Here is a 26,316-nt window from a genome sequence, read left to right as displayed (position 1 = left end):
GAATTTATTGACCTCTTATCAGAAGAAACGAACTTCTTCCCGCCTCGAAGGCGCTGTTAGGATTCAGAGGAAGAAGCTGACGATGACCAGACAGAATCCTGTATTTGAATGGAATTTATGCATCATGTATGAAGTGTATGAATATGCAACAAGCTATTGTTTTTAAGGGTTAATCCTTTGTTAACAGGTGTCCTTTTTCAGACTCGTGCTGCCCAGAAAAAGGTACCTGGACATCCGTAACTCTTTTGTTCTATTGTTTCATATTGTCCTAACTCAAATTGTCCAAATTATTATTACTATAATTGTATTTCTATTTTTATAACCATTTTATTACTATTAAACTTTTAAAATTAAAAAAAACCCTAAGTGATTGGCGTTTTTCACATGTACATAATTCTCTAAGCATACTTAGATCTACGGTAGGCACTTTTGCATTTTTTAATCTGCTAACTTCCATAAAACCATGCCAAAAAAGTAATTTGAGGGGAAACAAGTCCGGGTTAAATTAAATCAGGAATTAACAAGGAAACAGTCCAAGTAAATGTAAGTAAATAGAAGATTTTAAAAAAATTGAAAATTTTCTAGTACCGGTGCCCTAGCTCTTTCAGGGCCAAGAAGCTGCGCTTAACCATGCTGTGCACTGCGGTGAATGTGGAAAATGAATGCACTTGTGAAGATTTGTTAAAGGCTGAGGGCAGATTGCGGGAAACACTGAATGGAACCAGTCCTCACCTGTCACCTTGGTCACAGCACACAAAGTCCGTGCACAGCACGGCGCACACTGCACTGCAGCGAGGGACTCCCTGTGGCTGTGAAGTCCCTATGAAGCACGTGGTGACCTGGCCCTGACTGCATTAGCTGACATGCGACGAAGCAGGCCTGCCATCGCCTATGGGCCGGTTTTCGGGAGCGCTCGAGCCCTGGGAGCGACAGTGGTGAGCCTACGGTGAGATGTGCCAAGGTCAGGCTCCGGGCATCGGCGCTTTATGGCTGCTGGGGACTAACGCTACGGCCGCTTGGCCATGCGGCCTTGAGCGCAGCGCAGGCACCGCCCGCCCGCCAAGCCGACACAGCGGGAGCGGCCGAAGCGCGACCCGCGCTCCTCCTGCTCGGCCCGCTCCGGCCACCGCCCCGCCGCGGAGAGGCGCCCCCGCCGCGGCCGGAGGCGGAGCGGGGCCGGGGGCGGAGCGGGGCCGGGCCAGACCCGGGGCGGGCGGAGGAGGGCCGGGCTGCATCCCGCGGCGTGTTCCTGGAGCGCGGGACAGCCGAGGTAAGGGCGGCTTAGGGCCGGCGGGCGTGGGGCAGCTGCGGCCTGAGCTCCGCGCGGGAGGCCGCTCCGCTCCCCGGGCCGGCCCGCAGTGCTTGCGGCTGAGGGGCGGCGGCCCCGGGAGAGGGTGCTGCGGTCTGAGGAGAGCGTGCTGCGGTCTGGGAAGAGGGTGCTGCGGTCTCGGCGGAGCCGCCGCCCCACAGGGAGCCGGCGTTGTGGTGGGCCGTGCTTAGCCCGCGTTTCGCTGTTGTCGGGAGCCGGAGGAGCCCCCGGAGCGCCCTGCGGCGGAAGCGCTGCGGCGGTTCCTGGCGGAGCGGGCGGCGTCTCTGCCATTTCCCTTCCGCCGGAAGCGAGGGGGTCGCGACCGCGGTGGAGGAGCTGTGTTCGTTTGTTCACTCTTTGATCTGTTTCCTTACCCCTGCACGCTTGTTTTCCTCAGGAATGCCCATTTTGAAAAGAAAAATGTCATCTTTGAACTGTGAACTGTGGTTTTTTTCTTATTGTGTTTGTTGCTGCTTTTGCTTGTCAAAGGTTATCGGAGCATCCCTAATTGAAAGCTTTTAAAAGCGATAACCCAGAGCTCATTTTTTTAAATCACAAGCTTCCATTTTAACTCGGTTACACGTAAGAATTCTTATGGTCATTTCCATTTTTCAGTTGTGTTTACTTTTTGGTTGTTGATACTGTGATAGTAAGCAAAAGGGATAACTGCACGAATGATAGCTCCTTGAAGGACTAATAGGTTAAGTAAGCACATCTTTATCCTTACATCCCAGATGCAACCATTCTGGGTGCTTGGGCGCTGAGGGGAATGCCAGCCCTGTCCTCCCCTGCTGGTTTCTCCAGTTTCCACTGTTGGAAGCGGATAACTGAATTGGATGGACCATCGCTGAGGTGGCCCAGGGCATTTCATCGATTATTCTGAGAGTACTCAAGAGTGCCCCGATGGTTTTTTTTGTATTTTGGAACTGGGGGCTTTGCAGTTTACCAGGGACTGTCATCAGGCTTGACCTCATGTTTTCACTGCTACTCTGGACTAGATCAATCAGAGCAAGAACAATTACACTTTCTCTGCTCCTGTTCATTTTTTCTCACCCTGAAGGCACTGTCCAGGTGACACAAAAGATCCCTTCTAAACTTCTGGAGGCATGTAGGGGATTGCCTTCCTTCCCTGAAAGCATAAACTGTTCAAGAGTCTGCAAATTTTTATGATACTTTCCAAATACAGAAAAATAACAAAGGCATGGACTAAAGATGGAAAAAACAGATTTATAAAATTCCTAAATAAATTCAGGAACTTGTTTAATGTTGAGATTTTTTGCCTTTTTTTTCCCCCCTCCCATGTCACGGAGGGGCAATGCAACAGTGAGAATGGAGTGGTCCTTCAACCTGTGATTCTGGGGATAGGTTGTTGCTTGGTTGGGCTTGTGGTTTTTTTGACATCTGTAATACCTCCAGCTGCTTTTGTTCAGCTTTAGAAGGGTCTGTTGTCACTGCTGTCCTGTCCAGCTTTTTTTATTTATTAAAAAACCCAGCTCTACACCTGCCCTGTGGAAGATGTGTGAGGTTGATAGATGCCAGTATCACTGACATGCAATGTTTCTGTTGTGCATTCCCAGAAGAAGCTTCTGGTAACAATGTCCACAGCACACAGTACAGTATTTGAAGTAATGTTTTGCTCCTTCTTCCTAGGGTGACAAAACACAGAACTACCTCAGGATGTCTGTAATTCAGCAAGGCACAGCAACACTTCGGAAAGCAAAGAAAACCACTGTAAAAACGTGTCTAGATAACCCCTTTGTTTTCCAATGGAAAACCATCGATGGAGAAGATATGCATTTTATACTAGAGACCTTAGAAGAAAGGATTAAACATATTGGACTTAAAAAGATTGAGAGTGGAAGAAAGAAAAAACGTTCCCTGACAAAAAAACAAACAGAAAGAAAATGCGATGCCGGCACCAATGATTTCCCTAAAGAGGAAGCAGAAAGCCACCAACAAAAACCAGGATGGACTGACATAAGTATCAGAAGACAGCTTGCTATTGGAGTTAACGAAGTTACAAAAGCATTGGAAAAAAATGAACTCCTGCTCTTGCTGGTGTGCAAGTCTGCCAAACCCGCTATGATCACGTCGCACCTGGTGGAGCTGAGCGCGAGCCGCGCCACGCCGGCAGGGCAGGTTCCGCGGCTCAGCGAGACCCTCGCGCCCCTCCTCGGCCTAACGTCCATCCTGGCGCTCGGCTTCAAAAAGCACTCTGACACGTTCACTGAAGCTATAGCAGCAATAATCCCAAAGATACCGGCCTTGGAAGTGCCGTGGTTTCAGAACAGAACTGAAGAATCCATGGCTTACGCAGATACAGATTCTTCAGGAAGTCTGGAACCCGAAGAGCTTGCAGAGGTGCTGGAGGATAAGCTCGCAAGTCAGAAGCGGAAGCATACGGAAAGAAGTCAGCCCGATCTTTCACATGTAATTTTGCAGCCTTTGAAAATCAAGAAACTTGTCCCAAATCCCAATAAGATAAAGAAACCACCTCGCAAAAAGAAAAAGGCTTTTTCAGCATAACTGAGTTTGGTTCTTTCTATTAAACAGACTTTTAAATGCAGGATGGAGTACAGTTCTAACAGTTCTTTTAGGCTTTACAGTGTACAGGTCTTGAATGCAAGGTGAACTTCATGTTGCATTTGGCTGAGGTACTTTCTGCTTTAATAAAAAATATTGTTCAGACTTGAGTGTTAGTCTTTACTGGGGGTAAGTATTTTCATTTGCAGCTGGAGATCAGAGTTAAAGCCGGTAATGAACATGCCAAAGTAATTTTAAGACATAATTTATACTTCTTTGGAATGAATACAAAGCATTAAATGAATTTTGTCTTTTTACACAGATGAACATGCTTTAAGCAAAACAGATTTAAGTATAATTACTCAAACAAATAAATACCAAAAGTGAAAGTTTATTTAAACAAAGGTCCATGCCAGTATAAGTCTTTTAAAGCTGGGTTCAAGTAAATAGCACAGGCAGACTTCCCTTTTGAACTCTTATTATAGTTTGTTCTGCTGAACAACTTGTTTTTGGTCACAAATGTATGCAGACTTGGGTTCCACCTGATTCCTGGTGCATGGTATGCTGAAGGAAAAGCTATTTCCAAATACAAATCCAAATTACTACTGCTGCGGTATTAAAAAAAATACTTCCATATGCAAACTATTAACACATATCCTCTGAGAAAATGTAAACCTAAACTCCATTAGATCTCTAAATGAAATCTAACATTATTTCCCAGGAAATTGACATAAGCCATATACTGTTTTATATAACGTAGATGACAACTGTAATTGCTACAAGACTGAAAATGTAATTTCTGAGTTTCCTTTAATTTTACAGGGGACTATGAACAATTTTCTAATGAGAGAGTTGGGTGGTAGGAAGGAAGGGAAGCAGCACTGCAATTCAGGCAATCAACAGCCTAGGAATTTACTTGTAGAAGAAAGCATAAAACACCATAACTGAGTAACTTTTGTTGTTCCTTAAAAGGTAAAATTTACATTATTTTCAGAGATTTGTTAATCAGACTTCCACTGCCATCCAACAGCTCATCTGTATTTTGAATTTATTTAGAGATTGCTTTAGTTCATGATACCAACTATGAAGGCAGGCAGTAGCAATGAGCAGTGATTGTGTAGTCATGATGCTCCTTGAAGTTTAAACACAGCATTTAAATGCTACAATTTTTGTCCGTGTGTGAGGGTTCAAGAAGAGGTGAGATTTCTTTGCCTTGCTTCACAGTCCTTTATACAAGTCCTTTTTTCTGGCTTTCCGAGTGCATAAAACTTGGAAGGCATGCTAGCACTAGTGTATTTCATTCCCAGGCTGGCTAACCATAGCATAAGAGTTGTAGCATTTAGAGCATAAGGATTAGCTTTGGTAAAGAACATAAGCACAGCAATCATCTTTCAAGCACTTCACTGCCTGCCCCGGTCTATCTCTGTCTTCAGAGATTTGGGTTCTCTCTGCAGATAAGAAGTTACTTTGGGAAAGAAATAACAGATGTTTAAAAAGCCAGATGAGAAAGGTGGTAGGGCAAGCTTTACATTTGCCAAGCCTTTGCAAACACCTAGTTGGTTCTGAGGAGTCTTACCTCCATAGCAGGACTAATGCACACAGGTTCAACCCTGGAAACAAAAGAAGGGTCTTTCCTATTGAGTTCCTGACAGTGGCCCCAACAAATCACACAGATATTAATCTTTTGTTTAGTACCTGCTTAGGAAGTCCAAGTGAGCTGCCACAATTTTTACCTCCAGAGTCATGTGAGTGCAGCTGGGACACCTTCAAGATTCAAGTTTTCTTGATGCTGTGATACTTCAGCAAAACACTACAAATGAAGAGCACTCAGCAGGGACAGAAGAGGCCATGCTTAACACTCACAAGTCCATGAACAGAACTCTTCAAGAGCTGCCCCAACACTCAGGCTTAGATGCCTGCTTCGCTCATGCTCTGGCTGATAAATTTTCTCTCTCAGCTAGAGTGCTGCACAGCTTCTACAGGAGCATGTCTCTGCCCTCCAGCCCCCTAGTGAACGTGCAGAGGGAGCCAGACAGAAGTTTATCCCCTGGATTCAGAAGCAAATGGCACTATTTTACCAGAAGAGAGCACAAGAGTAGCCATGCTCCTTCCTTCATGTGCCCTAACCTGAAGATTTAGGCAGAAGCCAGGCTGCAGGAAACCCATGTTCAAGTCTGTCTTCTACCTGGACATACTTGATCCTATCATGGCCTCAGTTTTACAAAGGACAATACTTGGGAGGATCTGCCTTCTGATTTCACAGGAGAAAAGAAATCATCTGCCTAACATTTCTTTCACTCACCATTTTTTGAGGGGAAGGAAGGCAGAGAACATGAACATATCCTTTACCAGGGCTGTGATCACCTGGGCTGTCTCAGCAAGGAAGTATCTTTGCTATGAGGACAGAGCTATGTCCTGCTGTCTCACCTCACCTCAGGCAGCCCAGAGTGAGGACTGCTGAGGCTTTGCTTTTAGGAGCTGAAGCAGAACACACTGAGCTCCTTGGTGAACCTCATCCCAGAGCACTCCATGAAAATGCCTGCCAAGGAGGCACCACCTTGTCTTCTAGGAGTTAAAAACTTAAGTCTTTGATGGGGTCAAAATTAAATCCTTCTTGTTACTTCAGGTATCACTACCATCAATTACATTTTCAGGCACTTAATTCTGCTCAGGCCTCACTCAGAGTCCAAGCTGTCTCTGCACCACCTGTTTTGACTGCTACTAGGAGGGAGGTATCAAGAGTGGCCAGAGATGTAAAGCCCAACTGCACTGTGAGATTTCTGGTGAAGTCCTTTTAAATTCATGAGGTCCTGAGCTGCTGCACAGCCAGGGGTCAAACAAACCACATTCAGTCCCTGCCTTTGTTTCAAGGAGGTCGAATGCTTTAATCAGCTATAATGCAGTAAGGGAAAGTATTTATCACTGTTTCTAGGGCAGAATCCTCTCACCACAATTCAACAAGAAAAAGAAACCAAACCACGAACCATTCACACAGTGGAAAAGGAGCGGGAAGAAAGAAAAACCCCACTGCTACAAGGTAGTGGGTAGGGCTAACAGTTATGAAGAACAGACAAATTTATCTTCATGTACAGAATTAAACTTTCAGCAAAATCTGCTGTCAGAATTACAGGCATGTTTAAAAGGAAAGTTAGACATTTGCATTTCATGAGATATTCAAGTCACATTCAAAAGATGCTCACAGCACAGAGGCTTCACTACCACAATTTGGCACTTTCAGCTAGAACAGTTTCTTAACACAGATTTTCTCAGTGCTCACGCTTCTGCAGCATCCATGAGCTGAAAGAACTGCTATCATCTCTAGCTATGACGCTATGCTGGAATGCATATAAAGTGCTTCAGAAGCCACTCCCATTGCCAAGCATTCATGAGGGAATTAAAACAGCTCCACCCAACAACAAAGATCAGCCCTTCTACATTTCAGGAAGTGCAGTACAGAGACTTCCAAGGACTGAGGGCAGAGCATTTCTCTTCTGCTTACCAGCCACATATATAGCAAAACTTCTTGTTCCAAAGTCAGGATAAAAACACTACCAGGAACAATTTATGAATACATATTTACACAAGGTACTTTTCATTAGAATTACAGACTTCATAGGAAATCAGAGTAGACAAAGGAATATGTGCAATTTCGCAGAAGCGTTGAAAACATTCAAACTATAAATATCCTGATAGCACTACTAAAATTCTTAGTTTTACACACAGGGTGATGTTATTCTACTGAGGAAAAACTAAGGTATTGTGCCACAACTGTAAATTAAGTACAGTAATGTATTATCATTCTGGCAACATAGATAACACCTGCACTGAACAGTGCGATACTGTTAAATCAATCCACTGATCTATTGAAGATCAAAGTACAAATCTGTATTTTTTATTGATTTGGCAGCGTTGCTTATGGAGAAACAAATGCACTAGTTAAACCAGTACACTGTCATACCGCTCCAGTTACAAAAACATCCAGGACTTTCATAGAGCTACAAAGGTATCATACTTTCATGATTTTCCCCCAAATGATGATATCCATGTTAAGTAAATAAGCAAAGATACTCCAGTTTGTATCCTTCATTCTGTTACACTGACATACATACATCACCACTTAATAAATAGAAATGCAGCAGTTCATCCACATAATAGCAAATATTTTTGTACCCTAATCCACCACTGAAGTTCAGTTTATACAAAACAGTCTTTTCTACAGAGTGGAAAAAAATACCTTCTCATCCAGGTGCAAGCTAAGCTTTGAAACTTAAATGAATGTGCTTTTTATTCTTTTCATGGACAATAGAAGAGTTTCATGAACCGTCTGATCTATCTGAAAATGCATAAATTTGGTCACACGTGGATGTCTTCATTGATCAGATTTAATGGACTATTTCAGTATCACTGACGTTGTGCTTTTACTCCTCTTGAACAAGACCATTTCAAGAGCTATGGAGATCAAATTAACTCAAAGGATGACCTCAAGAGTTCTAGAAACATAAGCATTCTCATTGTAATACAAGACCAACCTAAAGGAAGAAGAAAAATATAGTATTTTAGTTCAAGTATGGCAGTAAATCTAAACATCAGCAGTCTTCTGCATCTCAATTATAGATCATAAACAGGGCCAATTACATTATTTTTAAAACTTCTGCCCATTGTTGGCCAGTGTAGATTAATGTACCATTACATCTAATGGAATTCAGGAACTCATTTTTCTCCCTTACCTTTTCAGCTTCCATGCCTGGACATCTCCAGTTGTACAAGTAATACTGCAAATTTCCATCTCCAATCCCAAACTTGAGTTTTTCCAGGAATGTTTTGTTTTCCATTAAGTCTAGTGCATTGAACACGTCAAATCCTTTCTGGCAACAGCAAAACATTTTTAAAATTTTACTTTTGAAATTTTCAAATGACACACAAATGATACTTTACAGAGTGGCATACGGTATCCAAGAGACTTCGGCTAATTAAAAGGAAAAAATACAATGGAATAAATCTTGCCTTTTAATTAGGTACACACACGAAGACATTTTCTCAATAAAAACTAAAATATAATGCACAACTGTGCTTGAAGATTAGCTCCAAAAGGGTATGAATTTTAAAGCCATTTTCAGGGCCTAATGTCTAAAGAGTCCCTAAAGCGTTTTCCATTATTTTACCCTTAGAGACATGCATTTTTTACAGTCACATACAGTATTTTGACACATATGGCCTATTCTAGTTGAAGCTGCATAAATACAGTTACTGTGTTTTTCAGCAATTGATCATTCTGTTAATGATAAACATATTTTTGTGATTTAGTCCTTTTCTGAAATGTCATTCTCTTTAGAACTCAAATCTGTCATGTGATTCTCCCTCCCTTACTTATGCACCCTCTACCAACTCCTCTTTTCATAAACCTCCTAAATTCACCACAAAGAGACATTTTTTGTCTCAGAAGATCCACATGGCCAAATCAGTCTCAAGAGTTTTTTCTCCATCAACACATACTCAAATCCTTTCTCCTCACTGGGAACTCTTAACAAGCAACCTAAACCTCAGGTCTGGTAAGCCACTGCAGCAATAATCATCACATATGGAGAGCTGAATTTGCTCAGGGGTGTGGATATAAAATCCATTTATTTGCAATTTATTTGCAATTAACTACAAGGGAGTCTGACCTAAACTCCTGGAGTCTTGATAGCACAAAGGAACAGCACCAGCAGGACATGATACACTTTTAAGACAAAAGGTACAAAACAATAATGCTCAATTACTTAAGCACAAGAAGATGGGGTAAGGAACATTCTTTAGTCAGGAAAACAATTAATTTTTTTTTCTTTTAAATGAGCATCCCATATTAGGAAAAAAGAGGTCTGAAGAAAAAGAGCACTTAAGCTCTTCATCAGGACTATTTAAAAGACAGTTACAAAGCACAGACAGAGAGTTCAGTAAGGCTTCCTGCTACCTTATACAAAGATCATTCTGTGTGCAGATGACACCATGCTAAGTTAAATGTGCTGTGAAAAACATGCAGAAATAAGACAATGAGGTGACAGTATTTGACATTTGGCATTGAAAGTAAATTTTGAAATATTCCAAGTAAGTAAGTAACAGTAATCTCAGAAGGCAGGAAGGGAAATGGGGGAGAATAGAGACACGCTCTAGATACAAGCACACTAAGCTGTGCAATTAAACACTCAAAATTCAAACAAAACTTTACAGATGTAGTTTTAATTCTGTATCTAAATATCAGCAGATTACTTTCAGGTTAGGATCTTCTGAGAGGGATGAAAAGGTTTCTGTTTCAAGCTACTTTCTCCACAGCTCTGACAGACCACTTAACCAGACTCAGAAGAGAATTTCTTCCCTGTGTTCTAGATCTAGAAACTTTGTGTCAGTTTCAACAATAAAATATGCAGGGTTTCAGAGGAGTTATCCTGATGCAAAATCTCACTCTGTCTCCATGCAGAATGCATAGAACCTAATAACTCAAAATTTCGGGTTTTACTTTGAAGGTCAGGTGTTTTGTCCTGTAACTGCCAAACTAATTCCAAATTAATTTTATATAGTGTGATATGAAGATAAAAATAAACATTAGCTGGCATGCAAACTTTTAAAGCAATTTGCTGAGCTGAATTTGTACCTCCAAAACCCATGCTTTGGAGTTAAAGTACAGAGAGGAGACTGTGGTGGAGACTGTCCCCAGACAAGAGCCAAACACCTACACAGCCTTTGCTTTATTCCTCTCCCACAGCATGAGGAGAAAATAGAAGGAAGGTAAGATGTCTTGTGAATTGAAATAATGACAGTTTAACAGGGAAAGCAAAAGCTGAAGGTGCAAGGGAAGCAAAAAGAAGAATACATTCACTACTTCCCACTGCCAGACAGATGTCAAACCACTTCCTGGAAGCAAGATCTCAGCACGCATAATGATTGTTAGGGAGCATTAATGCTACCACTGGAAGCATCCTCCCTTCCTCCTCCTTTCCTTCAGCCTTTTTTGTGGAGCAGAACATCATATGGTGTGGAACATCTCTTTGGTCAGTTGGGGTCACCTGTCCTGGCTATGTCCCCTCCCAAGTTCTTGTCCACCCTCAGCCTCCTCAGTGCAGGGGACAGAGAAAGCCTTGAGGCTGTGCAAGCACTGTTCAGTAACAACCAAAACACTGGTGTGTGATCAGCCCTGCTTCAGTGACAAAGTGCAGCACCATATGGGCTGCAAGGAACAAAGTTAACCCCATGCCAGCCAGACTCACTATGTTTGTAAACAAAGGCTGTGAATAGGACTGCATTATCATCTCTGTTGCCTTACCTCTCCTCATGTCAAACTCAACTGCCAGATCTGCAACTATAATTAGGCATCTAATGATGCATTACAGGCCCAGCAGGTACTTAAGAAATCCACAGGTGTCTAAATCCCAGTATTGCAAGAGATATAAGATGATCTGCTCAAAAGGAAAGAGCTGCATTTCACATTGAGAGAAATGTATGCAGGGGAAGGTGCAAAGCCTTGGGGACAGACCATGGAACTGCCTCCTCACCTGTCCCACCACGGCCTAGAGAGTGGCCAGACACACAGCCTAGAGAATGGCCAGACACACAGCCTAGAGAATGGCCAGACACAGCTCCCTGTGCCACACTTCTAACCCAGACCAACCTTTTTCCACCTTGACTTTTAAGAATAATTACCAGTATTTTTAGTCACTCCTGAAAATTATACTGGCTTCTCAAAGTCTGTCTCTGAACTTCCTTTTGGATCATTCTGGAGCCTGAACAACAATATTTCCCATAACCATCCAGGAATTTTTCCCTGACATACAAGTTACTGAACTGCTTCTTGGTTAACAAGCCTCAGCAAGCAGTTCCCATCACAGATGGCAGCTCAGCTGAGGTGCTGCATGAACACGGCTGGGACAGACAGGCTGAAGACTGTGTGGCTGCTTTGATGCAGCCTGAAGTCTGAACAGGTACAGCCTCTGCAGACCATCACTGGCTTCATCCAGAACCAGCACAGAAACCCCTGGGGCAGGTGCAGGCAGCTTGGAGCATGGCCTGCCAGGGCACTCCCCAGGAGGCTGTAACAGAACCAGCAATGCAGGAAGGAGAAGCAGAAAACATTCCTGTGCCTGCAGCCTGCTGGGAATGGTGGCAGAGCGGGTGCTATGGACCACAGGAAGTCTGTGCAGTGCTTTGAACCACCCAGGGCAAACAGGTCTGTGCAAATTCAGAGTGCTGGTATGTGCCGTTGGTGCTAGCACTGCACTCCCATGAAACCACAGTCACTGAGAGCTGAGAGATAGCTTTTCATTAGACAGTACTAAACTCTCAAAATTCTTCTGTTTAAGAACTTCATTTATAGTCTTTTCCCTTCCATTCAACCAAACATCTATCAGTATAATTCCATACCTAAGGGTATGCTTAAAAGCTACACCATGACATCATCTACAGAGCTTTACATGGAGCAATGGTAACATGATAAAGCTCACATAAATAATTTCTAAAATTTTTAGGAACAAAAAATAATCTAAAAAAGCAAAATGTATTTGATAGCACTTATTAATTCATCTCCAAGGGAAAATATTCTAGTGATACTTATCATTCCTCTGATACTTAGTGACTGTGGTCATCAGTGTGCTCCCTGGTGTATCCACAGTTCAAGCTAATGAAAATACTTTATGCATTTGTCATTCCCCAGCATCACTCAGAGTAAAAAGGAAAAACAAGCATACTGCTTTATATTTTGATATATATATTGTATGTGTCTCATCAACTGCACTTTGTGCTGTAAATGCACTGGCATGGATAAATTACTCCAGTTCTTACCTTGCCACTACTCCTAGGAATACTTTTGTGAATGAAGCAGAAAAAAAACAACCTACAACTTACCAATTTAGCTATAATGAGTGCATCATTCATTAAGTCCAACAGGGGAGTCTCTGTATGAATATTGTAAAAGGAATAGGCAGCTTTGAGACTTTTATGAACAGGATGATGCATCACTGTTGAAGGTAATGTGTAGAAACTGAGGAAGTCTGTTAAAATACCATTTGAACCCTATAAAAAACCAAAACAAAAAAGTCCATTAATAAGTAATCAGTTACTGGTTAGGCTGATGTGACAGTTCTACAGAAAGCAATAAAGGCAGCAAGGTTTGTGTACTGTAAGTACTATGGCATAGCAGCTAGTCTTAGCTAAGAGGAAACAAACATTTAGATTTTTCTAGTCTATTACACCATTAACATTCTGACAAACAATTGCCAAAGCAGTATTTTTCTATGGACAAAGCTAACAAAGCACACTTCCACTGAAAGTATCAAAGTTTTTTCTGACTGAACTAATTTTTAATAAAATATTCTTAAAATATTATGGATATTTTAAAAACCTGATGACATTCACATCAAACAATATTTTTCTCATCTTTCTAAAAACAGAGAAAAAATATACTGTGCTGGTATACAAAGCATATTTATAAAAACTCCCTAGAGTATCTCCAAGAAAATAAGGTAAAGGAGACACACACCTTGCTTGTTTACTTTACTTTTGAATGACTAGTAACCACTAATTAGAGTTCAATGAAGGACCTCACATGGCTCCTTAAATTAATAGTACTTCTACAGTAAAATGTAAAACAGTTGAACATACCACATGTAAAAAAGCTTTTGTCTTAGAGCAGGTACAGATTCTGTAGTAGAGTAATACTAACTACAAGGAACAGAAAAGTTATTGAGTCACTCACTAAATTCAGTAAAGATGACAAAAATATTAACTCATAAATTATACAGAGTACTTTAAGGTTTTATATCTGCACATTACAAAGATGACTTAGAAGTCTGACAGTAGCTTCTCCAGGTCACACAGGTCTTAAAAAGATTTTAAGCACTAACAAACCTACTTTTTGTATAGTAAAAAACTAGTTCAAGAGACAGCATAAAAAAGTAAGTGAAGACTGTGCTATTTAGTTAATGTGGCACTGTTAATGTCACATTCATGCTAATTCTGATGCTTGTGAACTCTCCTGTAGGCTTCAACTCAAAAAGCAAGTCAAAAACCAACTCAGGGAGCAGGGCAGAGGGCAGGGAGAAGAGGGAGTGGAGAAAGAAGGTGGGACTATAAATTAGACCATGGAAAAGTCCAGTGAGCACTAGACCCACTACAAAGCAGAAAGCTAAGTCTGGACAATAAAAACTGATGAGCAGGACCACTCATCTCCAGCAGCTCTAGGTTCCCTAATTCAGCTGAGGCTCCTGCACAAATTCAGGTTACAGTGTGGGAACCCTGAGCTTCACAACCTAGGGCTTTTTTATGGGGAGAAAGTTTAGGGATGTTAGTCCTGATCATTTAAAAATAGCATTATCACTTTAAGCAAAGTAATACACTGTCTAAATATGCTGTCTACAACTGATTTTGTATGGACTCAAAGAGAAGGGTGTATCTTTCCACTAGCTTTAGTGCACCTATTCCAAACATGTCTGGGAGATTTCCAATTCAAATGCACTCCTATTCCTGCACTCCTTATTTTGAGAGAAGCATTATGGCCAACTCTCTGGAGGGTGGGTGGTAGGTGTGTATGCATGTACATATATATATATATATATATATATTCATATATATACACATATGTACACACATTCTTTTACTGGAAAAAAACCCACTTTACCAGTGTGTAAAAAAAAGCAAACCATCAAAAAACATAATTCCCCCAGCAGGTGCTTCTAAAATTAGTTTTTTTAAAACAGAATTTTGTAATGGTGTATGGCAGAAACATGTACACCTGGGAGAATGATAGCCAATTCAAACCAAATCCTTATCTGAGTCATGGCACCATTTTTCCTTTTTCTAGAAAAGGACGTTTGAAGACCACTGCTTAGTATCATGTCATACCTCTGTAAAAAAGAATCAAGAAATGCAGGTGGAAAAGTTGATCTTAAAATATGTAGGGCTCTTGTCAAGATAGTGATGTTTTGATATTTCAGAATTCTTCTTTAAGATATTCCATTATAAGAGCACTGCAGTTTATCACAGGCAAACATTTTCTTATTAAGAGAATGTAATACAAAGAACAAAGCTTGTACTCATGGTATCAAATTCTACCTATCTATAACACAGATATTTCATATTGCCTGCATTTCAAAAACTTGATGCTGATATGAACTACTGTCTGGCACTCTGGGAGCAGAGTGCTCCGAACTACTGAGGGACACTCACTCACATTAATACACTTTAGTGCATATTTTACCTCTACCACGTAAGTGTCAATAATATGATCCCGAGGCAGGAACCAGTGGGCCACCTCTTCTTCATCCATCACAGGAGCAAGATTAAACTGTTTCAAGTAAGTATTGATTAATTCTTGTACTGCTTTAGTATCTTTTTGTTCCATTGGTCTCAAACCTGAAGTCTTTGTGGCCTTAGTAAAAAAAAAAAAGAAAAATAAATGCTAGGATGTTAAAAGGAAAACTGCACACACAGCAAAGGCTGAAAGTAGGTTGCAGAGTCACTCCACTTGCTATAATGCATTCATTATTAGCCTACTTTATCCCAGCCATCTAATTCATTATGCTATTTTACAAACGGCTTTCAATCAGAATTCCCTCTCTTCTAATTATTGGGACAGTCTGGGCCACTTCAATCTTTTAATTTCATTATTGAAACAGCTTCATTTCTCCAGAGGAAGACATACCATCACCAGCTGCCTACACTTTGTGCAGTTTGTATTTTTTAATTTTTTTAGGTCAATCTATTTCTTATCTTCTTTTAAACTATGTGACGCCCAGACACTGAAACAAAACAAAGAAACTTGCATATCAGAAGTTATCTCAAGACAAGAACACATGCAATTCAAACTTTTGAAAATTGCAGTCAAGCTATACATCAATGTCAGCTGATTAAGTTTAATGATAAATTTTTTAACAAAAAAGATTCTACCTATTTTTAGCACTTGTAAACTTCCTTGCTAACAACCTTCTATACAGGCACAACTGCTATTCTGGTAACAAGAAAGCCTCTCATAACTTACAGCTGCCTTAAATTAAAAACCTATTTTAACAAATATTTTTCTGACTTTAAACATCAGAAAAGGAAAGAATTACTTTCTAGTATTATGCAATTATTGTTTAAACAAGCGAAAGTGATTAAAGATTTCCTCCCATCTTTTGCCAGCCTTCCTGGATAATTCCTTTTGGGGAGGCTAATGCTTGCTCTCCTCAGTGCTCATTTATCCTGCCTCATCTGTCTGAGCTACATACTTGGGCACGTATCACATTAATCATGGCAACGTTGATGGCAAGAGCAGCCAGGTAGAGACTTGATTACTGGAAGCCTGAAATGAGTGTAGCTGATTATGCTTTGCCCAAAGGGCATTATTCTGGGGGAGATGTTTATTCCTGCACTCTGGGAGTCAGCAGAGATGAGAAATCAAGGCCCATTTTGCCACAGCTCTGGCCTGTGTATTACTTTTCAGTCTTCCTGCTTTTCTAGGCAGCCTGGGACTATATTTTGACTCCACAACAGCACATCATCTGTATTTTAAATGTTCTCATTCCAGAAGGGTGTACACTTGACATACAGGAAGGATGGAGGAAAAGCAGCTGGGGTGGAAGATCTTTTTCCCCCCAGTAATGCTCAGAATCACCACCAGTAAGTCACTATTTGCAATCCCAGAGGTGAGGGAAAGTGTACAGGACTGTGCTAAAATTTGTTTCTCTGGGCACATAATCATGCGACTGTCCAGCATCGGGATCTCAGCTGGTCAGGAGGAGACAACAGAGACAAACATACTCCTGTCCTGACTCTAAATACTGACAAATTTTACTTCTTCCAGAAAACTCCTTGCTCAAGAGATTAAACACTTAGGAAAAAAACACTTTTATTTTTTGTATCTATAGGTACATGCACAGCCTTTAGGGAGGGTGATATTTATTAATTACAGTATTTATTACACCTGAAAAACATTTTTAATTCAGGCTGTTCTAGTGATTAGGAATGATTAATTCTCTTAAAGGGTGATGAGCTCCTAGTGGCAATGATATTCCAAGGACATTCAGAAAAGAGGTTAAAATGCAAGAAACAGTGTTTGGTGCTGAGGGACAGGATAACATGGACTGAATGGACAAATTTGTTTGACAGTAGTGTTTATAACTGCCTGAAACTGAGGAGAAAAACCTTCAACAGCACTTAATCCCTTTCTCAGAAAAAAAAAAGGCCTCCAAATAAGCCCAAAGCACAAGACCTAAAGAGAAAACATCAGAACAAAGATTAAATCTTTATTTTCCACTGAGAAGCTCCCAAATCCAACCTAAAAATAACAAAAAATCTGAGTTTTATGGACTCCTACATCACTTAGTTTTAAAAGCCGATTTTGAAAACACCTATCTTCTATTTGCACGTCTACGTACACTGTATGTTTGCCTTAGCTATATTTTATGGATGAGATAATGATATATTACTTATTTTCCATAATTCACTTCTCTGTTGAAACTTGGTTTTACGATAAAGGAAAATGATCAGGATACAACTGCTATTTCTAATGATTCTCTGTAGTTCCACCTTTGGTAACTACAAGTAAGATCCTTATGTTTTAATCACTTCCTCAGTTGTTTCCATAAGCAATGTTACTAGAGCTGCCACCAAAACCTACACTTGAAATTGTGTATTGCACTCTTCAGAGTGTTAAAAATGCCTTCAAGATTTGATGGAAGCTATATTTAGCTGCCCAAGATTAAAACCCAATTAATTTGGTTCTAAGTGCTGCCTTGCACACAAGGGAGAAGCTGTGTGTGCAGCACAGGTGGCACCAGGCAGAGCAGGAAACGAGGCTCTCCCACAGCAGCAGGAGCACGGATCAGGGCATGGCACGTGCTTTAGTCCAAGGGCTGCTCAGCCTGCTGCTCAGATATCTGAGCACTAAGAGAATCTGCAGCATCAAGTCAAATACAGCAACAGACACAATTCTCCAAAACCAGATAAATCGTTATAATTACTATGAGTAAGGAAAAAAGGTATTATTTTTAACTAAAGGAGAGGGTTTGTTTAAACAGAGGTTTACTGATAAGGCACAGGTAAGGGATACTCTGCAATCCCGTGAAAAAAGGTAGCTTTTACAAGCAAATAAATTGTTTTCAGCTATAAATCTCAGTCTAAATGCTACAGGCTATTAATTACAGCAATGAGATTTTTAACAGTACATAGCATTTACAGTAACTTGCCCTGTCATGGAAATGCACCCTAAGGCTTTTTGCAAGCGTAACTATTAGCTGAAAACATAAGAAAAAAAAACAATTACTAACCTAGCTATGCCAGAATACTTGGTTTTTACTAGACCATGCAAACTAACAGTGCACAACATTGTGAAGTGGCTTTTACTGAGCCTGCCCAATGCAAAACAACACTCTCTGACAGTACAGAAAAAAATGTGAATTAGAGTGAAATCAACAATACAATTGTATTCAGCCAAGTTGCTGATGGACTGCTCTGAGAATTTTATGACATGAACTGTTGATTTTCTGTTCCAGTAATCTCTTATCAGATTAAACATACCGAGAATAGTCTTACGCATCTTCAACTCAATCCCACATGTTTGTGAAGTCAAGCTTTCTGGGTTTTTTTTTCCTTTGTTTAAGGATTTTAGGTTAAAATTTGTATTTTCTCCATAGAGATCCAGATTTCCAGCAATAGTCTCTTCTGTTTAGTATAGCCCTTAAGGTCCTTTGCATCAACCAGAGATTATTTTTTTAATGTCCTGCATGCACTGCCTTTACACAGAAAAGCCTGTGCTGTCAGAGACAGATGGAAGGTTATTTTGGGCCTCACAATAACTGTGGGGATTCTCTAGAAGTCATACTGCTTACATCAGGAAGTCTGTAGAGCTTCATTGTTCTTTGTAGAGTCATGTTTCTACTCAAATGTGAAAATTTCACCTCCACCAATTTTCTGGGATTTAGTGATCGATGCCAATACCTGGAAATACAACCAAATCACAAATTTAAATAGTATTTTAAGTGTCACTTGCATCCATTGCCCTGCTTTCTTGCTTCCTCCTTTTCAACTCTCCAAATTTGTTTCTAAGCAAGCCTGTAATACATCTATAAGAAGGCTGATTAACAAAAAAAAAAATTAAGGAAAAGCTATATCCAAGTAATAGGTTTTAAAACAAGCCTGCTATCACAGTATTCTCAATCTAAGCAAATGCTTTTTGATACAGAATGAATAAGCACAGAGCTAAACATTTTAGCATTTGTCACAGCCCTGAAAAACTCACCATAGATACATAGCAACATTTATTTTCTTGTGCAGACAGGACCCTCTGCTCATGTCTGAGAATTTTTTTTTTTTTGAAGGAACTGTCCCTTTCCTGGGAGGTCATTGTGCAACAGAGCATCTCTGGTTATTCTAACACAGCAAAGCTTTTTATTTCTCCCCCCCCCCCATCATTCCTTACAGAAACTTACAGGATCTTTGGTGTTGATAGGTACAAAACAATTTCAAATCAAAAGGAACTCTGTCCTCCAGAATCTAAACAGCGGGACTGAAAGTGCAGGAACTGAACTTTTCCAAGTAGAAATAAAATCCATTCCAAGCACATTAAATTATATTTGACTGTAAGTCTTCCCACATGTTCCTGTATTTATCAAATGCCAATAAAGTCCTCCTTTCTCCAAAAAAGATAAAAGTATTTCAAAAAAGCAAATCACAGAATTACCAGAAATGCTCTGCCGTCTCTGACAAGCAAACAGGTTAAAAGGGAAGAGTCCCAGCAGGGACACAGGCCACTTGACAAACACAGGTAATACAATGTTGTCATTGCTAGCATGGCTGCCACCAGAACGTCAACAGAAACATCTGTTAGTCTATTTAAAGTATGCTAAACAAACCACAAATTAAATTTTAGTCCGAGAAGCTGTTTTATCTGAGGCACTGGGAGGGAAGGGGGGATAAAAAACCCCAACACCAAAAAAAAACCAACAGTGACAAACACTCAGGCCTTCAGGTTAGTCAAGGCCACAACATTTAACAGCTTTGAATTCTATGCTTTTCCTGTTTTTAGACAATTAAATTAAATTTTCTTAAAAATTACTGTTATAGGAGCCAATAATATTAAGAACATCACCTAGGTTACCTGCAAGTGGCCACAGGTTTGGGAAGTACCACCCCAGCAGTGTAAACAGCCTGAAAAATTCCTTCCAAGTTTACTCTTCTGGTTATTTCCCGAATCAATACAGGTGCCACCCGTTTAGACCTCAGTTTCTTATGGACACACAGAAAATTTATTTCTACCATTTTCTTCACACTAAAAAGACATTAAGTAGTGGAAAAATTAAAAGAGAGTTACACACTGCATGTTTCCATTTTTATAATTATAATTTTCCATACTGACAGAAGAATTTGAAGTAAAATAAACTTGTCTGTGACAAAGTACATCTGCAACAAACACTAATCTGTGCCTCTGTGACTGCAATGACAAACTGCAATATGCAAGCCATCTCTAAGAGGTTTGCAATACTCCTTTACCAGAGCTCTATCAAGACTTAACTGATTGCTTTAAGATGCAGTATAGCATCCAAGCAATGCTATGTGGAGTCACAATGCTTTATGTTTGTCAGTGCATGAAGACTTGGCCAAGAAGGCCAGCTGATCAAGTAGAAATGCTTTCTAGCAGGGTCAGAAAATTGTATGGCATTATCTGTATCATCCATCACTAAGAAGATTCCTTAAATAAATATTGGCGCCCTTCACCTTGTTCTCTCTTTTTAAGTTCTCTATAGCAATGGATACCAGTTCAAGGTTTATTTTGTGGCATTACTCTTTAACAAATACAAAAGTACTGGTGCATTTTACCTGTCATAAATACGAATATTTGCAGGGATGGCACTTATGAATCCTACCAGCTTTTTGTTTGAAGACACTCTAACCCCGCAGTGCCACTGCGGTAACCAGCCCGGAGGACGCAATGCCCTAGAATTGATGACAGAAATAATTACAAATTACTGCCTAAGAAGATGTAATAAAAACACCCTTCATTGCACTCCAGCCAGAACAGAATGTGGAACTTGCTACTCACCACAGAAGAAATTCAGGTGAATAATCAAACCTAAACATATTATCATCATCTTCTACGTAATTCTCATTTAATAGTGTGTATAACTCCTTCAGCTGAAAACATACACAAAAAATCCAAAGACTTATCCACATATCAATCAGAAAAAACTTGAATTATTTTAGATACATATGAAAATTGTTCTACTTACAACTTCAGCATTGCTAAGATCCAATGTGTCCCACATAAAACCTTGTGGCAAAGAATATGGCTCTAGGCGGACATTGTCCTTATCTGGTTCAATTGCACCATGTGAAGTTATGACTTCATCTTTTGAGGGAGGAGGAAGAAAAAAAAAAACAAACCAAAAAACTGTTACATTGCTAGCTTTCCTGATAGTTCTGTAAATACATTTAATTCACATCATGTATTTCCTCATAATTATGTAAATGGAACAAGAAGCTTTTTAAAAATGCCGAAAAAATTAGTATTATTAGTTTACACTACTTCTCATTCTCATAGACCACATTCAGACTAATGACTGTCTCATCATAATATTTAGAGATATGCACAGAACCACTTCATCTCAACTGGTACCCTGCATTTCATAACACAAGAGAGAAGAACTTACCAGCACATGCACAGCATTTAGCCAGCCATGAGCTCCACAGCCTCATCATGAGAACATGTACTCACAGCTAACAAATATGGCTCAGATCCTGTTTACCACTGACTCGAACAGACCTGAACTCAACAGGATTACTCAGGAGCAGTGCCACAGCAAAGTGAGGGCATTTCAGAGATACTGTTGGCATGTGAAATGTATTCCTAAAATCCTACTTGAAGGCATGCTTTCTTCTCCTCTCTTACTTTACAGCACCAGTCCTCAGCATACACTAATAAACTGCAGCTGTTCCTCTTCTAAGGAGCAGCACCTACTAAATCATAGAATCATTTAGATTGGAAAAGACCTGTAGATCAGTCCAATCACTAACCTTACACTGCCAAGCCCAACACTTAACCATGTTCCTAGGCATCATATTTACATATCTTTTCAATACCTCCAGGGACAATGACCCCACTACTTCCCGAGGGAGCCTCTTCCAATTCTCAACCATCCTTCAGTGAGCAGATTTCTCCTAACATCCCATCTAAATCTCCCCTGGCACAGCTCCCCTTGAGGTAGTTTCCCCTTGTCCTTTTTAGCTGTGAGAAGAGGCTGACCCCCACCTGGACACAACCTCATTTCAGGTAGTTGTAGAGTGATAAGGTCTCCTCTGAACCTCCTTCACTCCAGGCTAAACAACCCCAGCTCCCTCAACCACTCCTCATCAGACTTGTGTTCAGACCCTTCACCCTTCAGGTTTTTAGCCCCCCCCCAGACTCAGTCCAGCATCTCAGTATCTTTCCTGTAGCATTGTCCTTTAAGTCAGATTTCACTGTCAGGCTTTGGACCTCCTGATTTTCTCCCTGCATAACCTCGGCATCCTTGCAGTCCCTTTGGTGGTGCATCTCTCCATCCACCCTTGGGCCTGCTCTGTGATCTCAGGAGCTCCCACTAAGCCTTGACCAAACCAGCTGGGCAGTGAAATGTCCCTTGACCGTTAATAGGAGCTCCTGCACAGTAAAGGTGGGAGTGACACTGACTGTACCACAATCATCACTTGCCTGAACAAGGTGGGGAACAAGGGATAATCAGTTATTCCCTAATAACCAGCTATTCCCTGACAGCCTTGAAACACCATTTACCTGAACTGTAGCCCAAGTGAAATGGTATCATTGTTACTGGATGGGATTTTCCAGCTTTTCTTTTTCAAAAAGCAGTTACCATGTGGGTTACCACCAGGAAGGAAACTTAGTGATGATTAAAGCCAATTATCTGGCAATCCTATGAAGAGTGGTCCTAAGTGAGGCCCTTTACAGTGCCCTGGACCACAGTGGGCTGCACCAGCTGGTCCCTCTGAGAGGGATGTCTTGCATACCCTCAAGGCTGTGATGCTCTGAAGACTTGCTGAGCACGAGGCCCACACTGACACCCTCCACTCCTCAAAGCTCAACCCCTGCCTGCTGAGAAATGCAAGGGACTCAATGGATGTCACTGGGCTCAAGGGGAATTTTTAAACAGGCACCTTTGAACACAGTAGCATGTAAACAACTCTGTGCCTGTGCGTAACGTGAGTTAAGTATAGCAGGAATGCTGTTATCTAGAATCTATAATTAAGAATCTATAATTTAGTCACTCTTACAATTGTAGTAAATCCTATGTATGTTGAAGTCCCAATGAGAACAATAGCTAGTGATTGTGAGACTTCTGCCAGATGTTTAAAGAATACTTCATTTGCCTCTTCATCCTGGCTCAGAGGTCTAGAACTGATTCACACCATGGTATCTGCCCTGTTGGCCTTCCCCCTGATTCTTACCTGTAAACACTCAACTATGCTGTCAGCCATCACCAAACTAGACAGTCAAATTTTCCTTTGAGTATGAATTTTTCCACAAGATGCACTGACTAATCCTGACTAATAGTTATGACCTTCTGTCCTGGTTTGAGAGTGACACCTTCCAAATCTTCCAGTTTGGAAGGTCATAATTATTAGTATTTTTAAGCAAACTCTGAAAAGTAGCAACAGCTCAAATATTACTGCCACTAAATGGCAGGTTTGGCATAACTAAAGGACCTATTGCTAATATTTTTAACTTGAAGGCCAGAGGATTCTGAAGTGAGTTTAATGCAAAGATCCTTTCAACATTTTCTTGAATTTATAAATTATTTTTTCCACCTAAACACATAAAGCATATCAACTAGTGATGACTTCCCAATCTGTTCATTCAGCAGATAAACAAAAGCCTAAAAAATCTGTGGGATTAAGAAGAAATTCATAGACACTGTTGGACAAAACCTCACTGACCAAATTCAATGAAACATATTTCTACTGAACAACACTAACAAATCATTTTCTGAGCCACTGTATGGGCCTTTTTAGACTGGCAAGTGACAGACTCTCCTCTCTAAGTGCTGTAAGATAACATTGATTAGCCTGAACTGAACTCCTGGCACTATTGTAAAGACACCTGCACTAGCTCTGGAAAACCTTGATTATGGCCAAAGCATTTTTTGATTTACACTTTAACTTATTTTGGCTAGGGCCTTTCTCCACTTAGACTGGATTGCTGGTGACAATTACTACCATTACTTTATGAAGGTATTTGGATAGAGTTTGTACAGAGAAAAGCCATGGCAGGTCAGTTCAATTCAATCCAGTCCAGAGAAAAACACTGTATCCAGGGGCTCTGCTCTGGACTTCTCCATGCAAGAAAAGTCAGGAAGAAATCAGATTGCTGCAGATTAAGCTATAGCCATGGATTAATGTGAAAAGCTGCCTGTGGAGAGAGAGTGAGCAGAGTGCTCCTGTGCTTTAGACTCTACCTTATTTCTGCTTACTCTATACCTGTCTCCAGTGCAATGGAGAGAAACCTGCAGGACAGAGCAGCACCAGCTACTGTGCTGTATGACTTGTGGGGACCCCAAGGTGTGTTCACACTGAAAAGCTGTAACTGCTTCTCTTGAAGATAATGAAAGCAGAAAAAGAAGGTTCAGAAAGCAACACAGAAAACACAAGACAGTCAGCAACTACTTTCTCCAACAACGAGAAGATTTACCAACTGTGTTATCAGGGATGAGATCAATATAAAAATAATTTGTCAAATTCATTATAAATTTAAAGGCGAGGAGAGATCACCTCATCATCTCACTTGGAATCAAGAACAGAGAGCAGAATCTGAGAAAGCATGTCTTCAAGGTAGTGTACGTTGTGGAGGAGAACATGAACACACAGCAGAGAAAGAGTCTGTGTATTCAGACAAGTGCCGTTGTCTAAAAGCTGTATGAAAACAGTGCAACCTATGGCAGGAGAGTCATTACTTCTGTGATAGCAAATCCATTTATTGAAAAAAATTTAAGGAAATACAAATAAACAAATCAAATACTACTAATAAAAAATTAAAGTTTACTCTTTGTCACCACTTAAGAGTTCTTCTCCAAAAGTGAAAAAGACTTCTACGTTCTATTGTTCAATATATCAGACCTAAAATATATGGAAGAATGCTATTTCAATAGCATTTCCCTTTTTTATGGAGGACATCAGAATGAGTTTCTTAACACTGTATCTTGCATATTATCTGTGGGGAAGACAACCACTTACCTGGAAAACATCAAGAATTGCACACAAACTACACAAAAGACTAAGGATCCCTACCACACACAGTCCAACATTTTACCTATTTTAAAGAACATGTCACAGAGCTAGCACAGCATTTGTTTAATGATCATAAGACAGCTCTTTCACACAGATCCAGTTAAACTTACTAAGTTTAGGTACAGGTTGTGTATCCCAAAACTGGTATTTACGTTTGGCAGCCTCATCAATATTCTTTGCTGGGCCTTGGCATGCAGAGAGCAGCTCCATTGCTCTCTGGATGTCTTGAAGCTTCTGCATTGGAATGGCTGGGTTCTGCACAAATAGACAAACAGAACAGGAAGCTTATTGAGTACATTTACTTTGTGAATAGCTGTACAAAGATGTTTTTTTTACTTTTACCTATTCTTACAGGTACTCTTCTCATCATGGTTAGTTCAGGTATGTTTGTAGACAAGAGGGTGGAAAAAAGGTGGGCAACAAATAAACAAAATAGTTGTCAGCAGTACTTGCACTTAACCAAGAAACATGAACATTTTTAACACAAATACAGCAGCATTAAGACAGGACACTGTATCACAATAAAAAAGGGCTCTTATAGTCCCTGTTCCCCTGGTAAAACACAATAAAATACCAGAAAAGGGGTCAGTTTAGGTATTTAACAATAAAGGTACCATTGGTACACATGGAGTTTTTGGATCACTCTGAGTAAATGCAACAAGAATAAGAATTTTTCCTGCAAAGGACAGTGCAGCAGAATAAAGATAACAGGCCTCTAAATTTAAAGGGATTTTTCCCTCTCTCTTTTTAAAACTCTTTGTTTTCTTGTCTTCCTAGTGGTAAGTCCTGTTCTGAGGCATACCAACAGCATGCTTGTGCTCAGGTTTCCCTAGACTGCAGTGCAACAATGCATCTGAAAGAAGTCTCAAATGTACTGGAAAATTTTAAGCAATTCTGCACAGAAATTTCAAGTCAGACTGTTTTTTGGTTGTGTTTTTTTTTTTTTTTTTAACTGAATAGCAAAGGACTACTATTTCCATATTTCACTTTCTTTCTAGGATTCATACATTGAAAAACTACCATAAAATAAATGTAATAATTAAGGTAAAGCTTAAATTGGGTGATCAGCCTCTGGTATCCTCAATCACAAAAAGAGCAAAACATTGTGCCTGGAGCTCAAGCAGCCCATCATTTACTGTTTATAATAAACTTTTATTATCTAAATTAACGAAACAAAATGCCTAATGTTTAAATATTGCAAATTTCACCTG

At 40.3% G+C, this 26,316-nt stretch overlaps 2 protein-coding genes across 4 annotated transcripts in view; one reads left to right on the top strand and one right to left on the bottom strand.

Moving 5' to 3' along the window:
• The first annotated feature begins 937 nt into the window (after window positions 1-937).
• Window positions 938-3,997, top strand: RPP38 (ribonuclease P/MRP subunit p38). 2 transcript variants are annotated; one of them, XM_030970337.1, is made up of 2 exons: window positions 938-961; window positions 2,960-3,997. In XM_030970337.1, the coding sequence occupies exon 2, from the start codon at window positions 2,987-2,989 to the stop codon at window positions 3,833-3,835; it is 849 nt and encodes a 282-aa protein (XP_030826197.1). In that variant the 5' UTR covers window positions 938-961; window positions 2,960-2,986; the 3' UTR covers window positions 3,836-3,997. The 2 variants fall into 2 exon arrangements, with proteins under 2 accessions (XP_030826197.1, XP_030826191.1); XM_030970331.1 differs by lacking the exon at window positions 938-961 and adding an exon at window positions 1,200-1,270.
• NMT2 (N-myristoyltransferase 2) overlaps window positions 3,879-26,316 on the bottom strand; it is a 34,903-nt gene continuing 12,465 nt past the window's right edge. The window contains exons 3-12 of one of the 2 annotated variants that reach the window (XM_030970329.1): window positions 25,216-25,360; window positions 21,061-21,179; window positions 20,874-20,965; window positions 20,651-20,767; window positions 19,932-20,102; window positions 18,664-18,772; window positions 15,054-15,224; window positions 12,704-12,871; window positions 8,560-8,697; window positions 3,879-8,361 (exon numbers count right to left, since the gene is read on the bottom strand). In XM_030970329.1, the coding sequence (XP_030826189.1) occupies window positions 8,341-8,361; window positions 8,560-8,697; window positions 12,704-12,871; window positions 15,054-15,224; window positions 18,664-18,772; window positions 19,932-20,102; window positions 20,651-20,767; window positions 20,874-20,965; window positions 21,061-21,179; window positions 25,216-25,360 (1,251 nt within the window). In that variant the 3' untranslated portion in view covers window positions 3,879-8,340. Of the gene's footprint in view, window positions 8,362-8,421; window positions 8,698-12,703; window positions 12,872-15,053; window positions 15,225-18,663; window positions 18,773-19,931; window positions 20,103-20,650; window positions 20,768-20,873; window positions 20,966-21,060; window positions 21,180-25,215; window positions 25,361-26,316 lie in introns of those variants that run through there. The other variant, XM_030970324.1, reaches the window with a different exon arrangement.

Source organism: Camarhynchus parvulus, chromosome 2, assembly GCF_901933205.1.
Source record: "Camarhynchus parvulus chromosome 2, STF_HiC, whole genome shotgun sequence".
NCBI lineage: Eukaryota > Metazoa > Chordata > Aves > Passeriformes > Thraupidae > Camarhynchus > Camarhynchus parvulus.
Note: the sequence above shows the minus strand (reverse complement) of the source record. Positions and strands in the feature narration are given on the sequence as shown.